The following is a 9,189-nucleotide window of genomic DNA, read 5'->3' as shown; positions in this document are numbered from 1 at the left end:
TCATGAAAATATACCCTTAGGTCTCATGCACACAACCATATTTTACTTCAGATTTAAAAATGGATAGTACACTGACCCATAGAAGTCAAAGGGACTGTTCACACATCAGTTTTTTTTACACGGATCTGTGTGCTCCATCAGGTATTCTCACAACAATTCCTATTCTTGTCTATTTTGTGTGGATCAGAATTGCCCTTTCTATTTTTGAGAGTGAGAAATAATGGAATGCATATGGACGATATCCATTTTTCAAAGACCTGTTTTTTTGGGGGGGATTGAAAAATCGGATATGGTCACATGAGGCTTTAGTCTTACAATATAGTTTTAACTATTTTAAAACTACGAGAAGTATGAATTTAAACATGGAGAAAAGAAGCATTTTTTATGTTAACTGTTTATTGATGTTCAGCTTTAGTCACAGTAGAAAATGTAGCCAGAATATACTTCACATTCCCATCTCATTGTTAGCAACACATAGAAAAGCTATATATGGGTCATTTTTATTATCTAATCATCAGCTAATAAAAATAGTTCAGTAATTTCCATATAAAAGGACTGAAACAAAAGCTCTCATCATATATAGGCCATCAAGGAGAATCAAGTGATGACATGAAGCTAGTAAGATTATAATTGAAGAATATTCTGAGGAACAAAACATCTGTGAAAGAGGAAAAAAAGACAATATAATTATATAAGCACTAGAACTATCAGTGGAACTAGTAGTGTTAATAAAAAATAAAAAATAAAAGCTTTAAAGGCTATGGACACATTTGGGGTATGTTGTTCATGGAAATGTGTGCATTTTTGGCTAAAGATTTTTGTAATTGGGATTTATTAAACATTTTAAACCGTTTGTCTTCTGCAGTCTACTTGCTGGTAGCAGCTGCAGAAAACCGCCCCCTCCTTCTGTTGATTGACAGGGCCAGCCGCGATCTCCTCCTCCGGCCGGCCCTGTCAGCATTTCAAAAATCGCGCGCCAGTGTTGAGGAGGAGATCGCGGCTGGCCCTGTCAATCAACAGAAGGAGGGCGCCTCCTGGTTCAAGATTATTATTTAAATTGTTTTTTTCCTGTGTTATTTTAAGTCATTTCCCAATCAACATTTGATTGCAGGTCAATTTTCCTGCTCTTACCCCCATTTTGCTTTGTTTTGCAGCCCTTTTACAGAACCAAAGTTATGGGGATTGGGGGTGGGTACCCTTCTGCATCATGTAGATGATTCGGGATGAGCAAACCCTTGAATGTTGGGGTTCGATGGGTTTGGCCGATCTCATTACACTGTCCTTGCACTCTCCTTAACCAATATTCTACAATTAAAAGCTTTCTAAAACACATCTGTTCCTATACTCAGTTCACAGTGAAATGGCGACGAACGCACGGGATGAGGCTTTTATAGGGCAATGACATCACAGAAGATGGCTAGCTGCGGATTGGCTGGTTGCATGAAATTATGGGTTATATTGTGTTCCTGGGTCATTTTAGGAAAAAAACTATTTGTTTACATAAAGCGCAAGGAATTTCTGATACGTTGCAAATCAATTTTTTTCTGAAATTCGGAATGAATTCCATTTGTTTCACTTCGATTCGCTCAACACTACTGCACACACCTTCAGGTTTATGGGCGAGCACAATAGACAGGTGTATTGGATCTTGGAATTTAAAATGCAGGCTGCTCTGTTTGCAACTTGTCAAGCAAGGGGGTTGACCAGTCAGGCTTGTACTTGTGGTCACACCTGTGCTTCAGGAAAGACTAGTGTGTGTGTTCAGTTTGTGGATATGACTAGGGATGGGTTGCTTTGTCCAAAACATCTTATGTATTTGACTTCCTGGTGCTTTTAATATATTGAAATAAAGAAACTCTGTATTTTATTGGATATTACAATTACCTACTATATGTATCAAGCTGGAAATAAATCAGTTGAGACTGAATGATGTTCCTGTTGTTCTACCTTAAAAAATATCAGGCCAAGCTAACATCAGGGAATTGGTTTTAACAGAATTGAAAATTTAGGGGGAGATTTATCAAACTGGTGTAAATTAGATCTGGCTTAGTTGCCCGTAGCATCCAATCAGATTCCACCTTTAATTTTTCACAGCTCCTTTGGAAAATGAAAGGTGAATCGGATTGGTTGCTATGGGCAACTAAGCCAGTTCTACTTTACACCACTTTGATAAATGTCCCTGTTAGTTTTTAAGGTGTTCTCTTCAGGCTAGATTAAAGACTAGATTAAAGCCCCCTAGAATGATTTTGCTTTGTTATTTTTGTTCCTGAGAAAATGTATAGCTTGCATTTTCAATTATCTTAATAACTTGAGTAGTGTTTCTCAAATAAGTGGGCGACTACTAATTTGAGAGATAAAATGCAAGTTATTGAGATTGAAAATATACAGTGGAAACCAGAATAGGTCCTGGCCATCTCGGAGAACTTGTCAGTTATTTATATATATTTATAGACCATATATAAGAAACATACAAAGGCAAGAAAGTGTACAAATACAGATTGAAAAACAAGTCAATTCACATACAACGCTGTAAGTACTTTGATTCGGATAATACGAAAGCATAAATCTAGCTAACAGAAACATTAGGCCACTGTCTGTAACCTCATATATAGCAGGAAAACTGTTAAGCAAGAATAAAGAAAAAAGAGAGCATTGGTTGATCTGAGAAATCAGGAAGAATATGTTGAGGGAGAGATGAACAGCAAGATTAATAGGTGGTCACAAAATGTCAAAATGATATACAGTTAGGACGACTAATCCAGGTATTCCATATGAACATGAATTTATGTGTAGTAGCACTACCTAGTGTTTCTCTTTCCCATGTGTGTTTATGTAGCAAACCATGCCAACCAACCTGTTTGACTAGTTCTGAGGGCATTATCCTGTCAGTCCCCTGGTTTTCACCCTTTAACCCCTAGACAGGGATCTGGCTTTCATTGCAGGGAAGCCACCAGCTTCCTCTTAGAATAGTCTTGGTATGGTTAGCTGATGACTCATTGGGATAACAGACACAGGTGCAAAGCACCAAGGATCAAGCTAAGCTTGTGGCAGGCCAAATTCACGGCAGACAGTTTATGCTAATCTAAAAATCAGGTAAACGGTCAAGGCAGGCAGCACAGACAAGAGATGCAGGCATGTGTCATGACAGGTGGCAGAAAGTCAGAATCCTGGAATCAGACAGTGGTTGGTACACAGGTAGACGGACAGATTATATCACTTCTGCAGGAACTAGCAAGCCAGATTAACCCATTGTTTAAGCACCACGGGAAGGGCACCTTAAGTATTCATAGGTGCCCAGCATTTAACACCTTAAGGACCCAGGACGAGATAGCTCGTCCTCAAACGCCGGCACTTAGCGCTCGAGGACGAGCTATCTCGTCCTAGAGTCGTTCCTCCCCCGCGTGCGCCCCCCCCCCCTCGGTCAGCAGCAGAGTTCCGGAGGTTACTGACCGCCGGATCCCTGCTGCATCCTCCAGCACCGGTGATAACGCTGATGTCGGTGGATTAACCCCTCATATGCCGCGGTCAGCGATGACCGCGGCATATGGGAGGTTTGCACTCACTTACCTGATGGATCGGGTTCCCGCTGTGCTGTGGCGGGGACTCGATCACTGTCATGGCAGCCCCAAGTCATTCCGAGGCTTGTGGCCTGTTAACTACGGAAGCCAAAGAGGCCCAGCCCCCAGACTGGGTCTCCTAGGCAACTGTTAGTGTCTCTAACAGTTCAATACAGCACAATACAGATGTATTGTGCTGTATTGAATCAAGGATCAGACCCTGTAATGTTGAAGTCCCATAGTTTTACAAAAAAGTTTAAATTTTCAGGTAAAAAAAAAAAAAGCGTCATTTTCCAAAAATAAAGTAAAAAAAAAATTGTAAAAAAAAAATAGGGAAAAGACATATAAACATATTAGGTATCGTTGCGTCCGCATCGACCAGCTCTATAAACATATCACATGACCTAACCCCTCAGATGAACACCGTAAAAAATTAAAACTGTGCTAAATAAACAATTTTTTTGTCACCTTACATAGCAAAAAGTACAACAGCACGCCCATCAAAATAGTACAAATCTAACAGTCACCTCATCCCGCAAAAAATGAGCCCCTATTGTCAAAAAAATATAAAAACTATGTCTCAGAATATGGAGACACTAAAACATAATTTTTTTTGTTTTAAAAAAGCTGTTATTGTGTAAAACTTACATAAATAAAAAAAGTATACATATTAGGTATCACCGCGTCCGTATCGACTGGCTCTATAAAAATATCACATGACCTAACCCCTCAGGTGAACACAGTAAAAAATAAAAACTGTGCTAAATAAACCATTTTTGGTCACCTTACATCACAAAAAGTGTAATAGCAAGCGATCAAAAAGTCATATGCACCCCAAAATAGTGCCAATCAAACCGTCATCTCATCCTGCAAAAATCATACCCTACCCAAGATAATCGCCCAAAAACTGAAAAAACTATGGCTCTCAGACTATGGAGACACTAAAACATGATTTTTTTTGTTTCAAAAATATAAATCATTGTGTAAAACTTACCTAATATGTATACAATTTTTTTATTTATGTATCGCCGCATCCGTGACAACCTGCTCTATAAAAATACCACATGATCTAACCTGTCAGATGAATGTTGTAAATAAATAAAAAACTGTGCCAAAAAAGCTATTTCTTGTTACCTTGCCTCACAAAAAGTGTAATATAAAGCAACCAAAAATCATATGTACTATAAACTAGTACCAACAAAACTTCCACCCTATCCCGTAGTTTCTAAAATTGGGTCACTTTTGTGGAGTTTTTACTCTAGGGGTGCATCAGGGGGCTTCAAATGGGACATGATGTAAAAAAAAAAAAAAAAAAAGTCTAGCAAAATCTGCCTTCCAAAAACCGTATGGCATTCCTTTCCTTCTGCGCCCTGCCGTGTACCCGTACAGCGGTTTACGACCACATATTGGGTGTTTCTGTAAACTACAGAATCAGGGCCATAAATATTGAGTTTTGTTTGACTGTTAACCCTTGCTTTTTAACTGGAAAAAAATATTAAAATGGAAAATCTGCCAAAAAAGTGAAATTTTGAAATTGTATCTCTATTTTCCATTAATTGTTGTGGAACACCTAAAGGGTTAACAACGTTTTTAAAATCAGTTTTGAATACCTTGAGGGGTGTAGTTTCTAGAATGGGGTCATTTTTTGGGTGGTTTCTATCATGTAAGCTTCACAAAGTGACTTCAGACCTGAACTGGTCCTTAAAAAGTTGTTTTTTTAAAATTTCTGAGAAATCTCAAGATTAACTTCTAAGCTTCTAAGCCTTGTAACATCCACAAAAAAATAAAATATCATTCCCAAAATGATCCAAACATGAAGTAAACATATGGGGAATGTAAAGTAATAACTATTTTTGTAGGTATTACTATGTATTATAGAAGTAGAGAAATTGAAACTTAAAAATGTACACATTTTTCAACATTTTTGGTAAATTAGGTATTTTTTTATAAATAAAAATGAATTTTTTTTACTCCATTTTACCAGTGTCATGAAGTACATTATGTGATGAAAAAACAAACAAACAAACAATCTCAGAATGGCCTGGATAAGTCAAAGTGTTTTAAAGTTATCGCCACATAAAGTGACACCTGTCTGATTTGCAAATTTTCTGCAAATTATGGATTTTTATTTATTTATTAATAAAGGTGAAACATATTGACTCAAATTTGCCACCAACATGAAGTATAATATGTCACGAGAAAACAATGTCAGAACAGCTTATATAAGTAAAAGAATTCCAGAGTTATTACCACCTAAAATGAAACATGTCAGATTTGCAAAATGTGGCTTGGTCCTTATGGTGAAAAATGGCTTGGTGTTGAATCTGCTATAGAGTGCTTTCAGTCTTACCCACCTATGTGCTCCTGGGCATCAGTACACTCCTTGAGCTGGTTTTGGTGCATTCAGTGATAACATATAATCAATAATAAATGTTGGGCAGTAGGATAGAGGCAAGTAGAATAGCTTAGCGTCCCATCCAGCAGAATATCTTGTCCAGGGATAATAGGCGGTCAGTGCATGCTCAATACAGTTTGTGACCAAGTAGCTTTTGGGAGAACTTTGTGTAACCATTTGGTCCATATTTTGTAGATCTGAATGAAAAAAAACATAAAATATATATATATTTTTTTTTAAAACACATTCTTAGGCCTTATGCATACGAACGTTGTTTTGGTACGTATCCGAACCGCAGTTTTTGTGGCTCAGATGCAGACCCATTCGCTTCAATGGGGCCGCAAAAGATGCAGACAGCACTCCGTGTGCTGTCCGCATCCGTTGCTCCGTTTCCGTGGTCAGGAAAAAAATAAAAAAACCTGTCCTATTCTTGTCCGTTTTGCGGACAAGAATGGGCAGTTATATCAATGGCTGTCTGTGCCGTTTCGCTAATTGCGGAAAGCACACAGACGCCATCCGTGTTTTGCGGATCCGCAATTTGCGGACGTCAAAACACACAACAGTCGTGTGCATGAGGCCTTATGCAGACCTGATACATGACTGCAACAACACCACTCTAGCATCACTGTTCTGACGCCGGTTTCTGAAATCTCATGCATGTGAGTTCAATCAACACATGTGCAGTAGATCTCATTTGACTGTCCCCGCTCCCGAGATCTGAACTGAGACGAATGAACTCTCACCAGCACATGTGCAAGACTTCAAGGGCCGGGCATCTGATTAGTGGCTTGGGCCACAGTGCTCAGAGCACATAATTAGCATAACATTTCCCCCCCCCAAAAAAAATTATTGCTTGGATTGCTACAAGACAGGAAACATTACACTCAGCACAGTCAACCCTGCCAGGAAGTATGCCTGCCGTATTGAATAGGGTTGATCATGCTGACAGATTCTCTTTAAGCATATGCAAGTATTATGATATTTCAATATTTATTATAAATGAATGTCATCAGTCAAATGTATTCACTATGGATGCACTTTATGTAAATAGATAGGCAGAGATGGCCAACCTGCGACTCTCCAGCTGTTGTAAAACTACAACTCCCACCATGCCCCTGCAGTAGGCAGATATCTGTAGTCAGCTGGAGAGCCTCAGGTTTGTCATCACTAGGATAAAGGCTTTACTGCATTAACTGTCAGTGCAAAATTACAGAGTTTAAGGCTCCATTCACACGTCCGTGGTGTGTTGCGGACCCGCAAATTGCGGATCCGCAACACACCCGCTCGGCACCCCTATAGAAATGCCTATTTTTGTTGGCAGCTGTGGACAAGAATAGTACATGTTCTATCTTTTGCGGAGCTGCGGACCCAAAGATCAGGGCCGCGCTCCGCAAATGCGGATGCGGACAGCACACTGTGTGCTGTACCCATCCATTCCGCCCCATAGAAAATAAATGGGTCCGCACCCGTTCCGCAAAATTGCGGAACGGATGCGGACCCATTTACGGACGTGTGAATGGACCCTTTAACGTGTATGTTTTGCTATACTACATTCAGCTATACCGCTTGGGTACTGTTCCTATCAATGCTAGTTTCCATTCCATTGAGAAACTGCAGAAACTGAGAATAGAGCGTAGGTCGATGTAGATAGCTTCAAGCGCAGAGTAAGGCCTCGTTCACACTTCAGTGTTTGGTCAGTGATTTCCATCAGTGATTTGTGAGCCAAAACCAGAACTGGAGCCTCCACAGACATGAGGTAGAAGGGAAAGAGCTGCTTCTGTTCTGTGTTTAGAGTTGCACCTGGTTTTGGCTCACAAATCACTGATGGAAATCACTGACCAAACACTGAAGTGTGAACGAGGCCTAAAATGAGCAGTAAGGCTCTGTTCACACTGGCATACAGTAATTGCTTCTGCTTTTAAGGATCCATGACAGATCTCTTATGATCTGTCATGATCTAATTGATAGGACTATCATGATCTTTTGTCATTCTAGGATTATTTTTTTTAAACTTATAATGGAGTTGTCCAGTATCAGTTTTCTTAAAGACAGACAAGTGAAGCAATTCATACAGCTAGGATCTTGGGCATGTTATATATTATTCAGGTTTAATTTTCAATGCATTGGTTGCTTATTCACAAAAGGACACTCTTTTGGCATAGATTTACACATAAATGGGGTCATTTATTAAGGCCTAAATTAATGGCAGCCCCCCTTGATTTAGATCATAAAACAGGTATAGAAAATGATAAATGAGATGAGGCAGCCACCCGGCCCTCTTCCCTGCCCACACTACGCCTGTCTTTTTTTAGACCTGATGTGTGTCGGGAAAAGTTGCAGATTCGTCCGAAAATCCCCTTTGCAACCGAATCTTCGACAGATATACGCCAAAAATTGGCTTATATCTAATAATAATTGACCCCCACAGTATATGGGCACAAGTTTGGTGTGAATGGAATCATAGTGCCCTTCTATATCTTCATAATAAGAAAAGTGTCTGTCATGTTCTGCAGTCAGGTGCCTGAGAACTGAATGAGAGCAACTGATTTCTGATGACAAAATAGTATTCAATCTGCAGAGGTTTACTTGGAAACGGGCAGATTGATTCCCATGTTTACAGTAAATGTTCTAGGGTAGAGTTTGTTGTAACCTTACGTTTCTTGTAGTAATGCTCTCCATACAGCATCTTGGTCTCAGCTGACGCCATCTGCCATTTATCCTCTACAGTCTTCTTAATGAGAGGCAAAATGGTAAGGGCCGTGTTGAAAGCCCCCGGCTCAACTATTGAAACTTTCACCCCAAAATCATTAACTTCACGCCTAAAAACATGAATATATGCGTCAATGAAAGTATTCAGGTGCATCTGATTTCTACAAATCAAATTTTAATAATATAATATATTTTTCTTTGTAGTACACGAACGCCAGAAAATATTTTTAGGGATCTTTGGTATATTTGGGTTATTCATTTTCCAGGCTCCAGCATTATCTTACAGGGTTCTAATCTCATGATAAACCAGTCTAGTTTAAAAATAGGTGCATGTTCCTCTCCTTATTCTGGCATACAAACAGTCACAAATATTGGAATAAAATTGTGTGACTTACATATGTGCCCAGGAGTCTCAAGACCTTGAGACAATATCGCCATTCATCGTGCAGACTACATCCATAGATCCAACTGTATTCTTCTTTAAGGCTTTGTCACATTTCCTGGCTGGGTTCAGGGTGGCCCATATGT

General features: G+C 39.4%; 1 protein-coding gene across 1 annotated transcript in view; it reads right to left on the bottom strand.

The window, feature by feature from the left end:
* Positions 1 to 376: 376 nt before the first annotated feature.
* The window catches only part of LOC122932457 (retinol dehydrogenase 7-like), a 47,453-nt gene continuing 38,640 nt past the window's right edge, over positions 377 to 9,189 (bottom strand). Inside the window, exons 4-6 of the mRNA XM_044286870.1 lie at positions 8,608 to 8,771; positions 5,912 to 6,149; positions 377 to 658 (exon numbers count right to left, since the gene is read on the bottom strand). Of these exons, the coding sequence (XP_044142805.1) occupies positions 5,929 to 6,149; positions 8,608 to 8,771 (385 nt within the window). The 3' untranslated portion in view covers positions 377 to 658; positions 5,912 to 5,928. The remainder of the gene's footprint in view (positions 659 to 5,911; positions 6,150 to 8,607; positions 8,772 to 9,189) is intronic.

The sequence above is a fragment of the Bufo gargarizans genome, chromosome 3 (assembly GCF_014858855.1).
Source record: "Bufo gargarizans isolate SCDJY-AF-19 chromosome 3, ASM1485885v1, whole genome shotgun sequence".
NCBI lineage: Eukaryota > Metazoa > Chordata > Amphibia > Anura > Bufonidae > Bufo > Bufo gargarizans.
The sequence above is the reverse complement of the archived record's forward strand: the minus strand, read 5'-3'. Positions and strand labels throughout refer to the sequence as shown.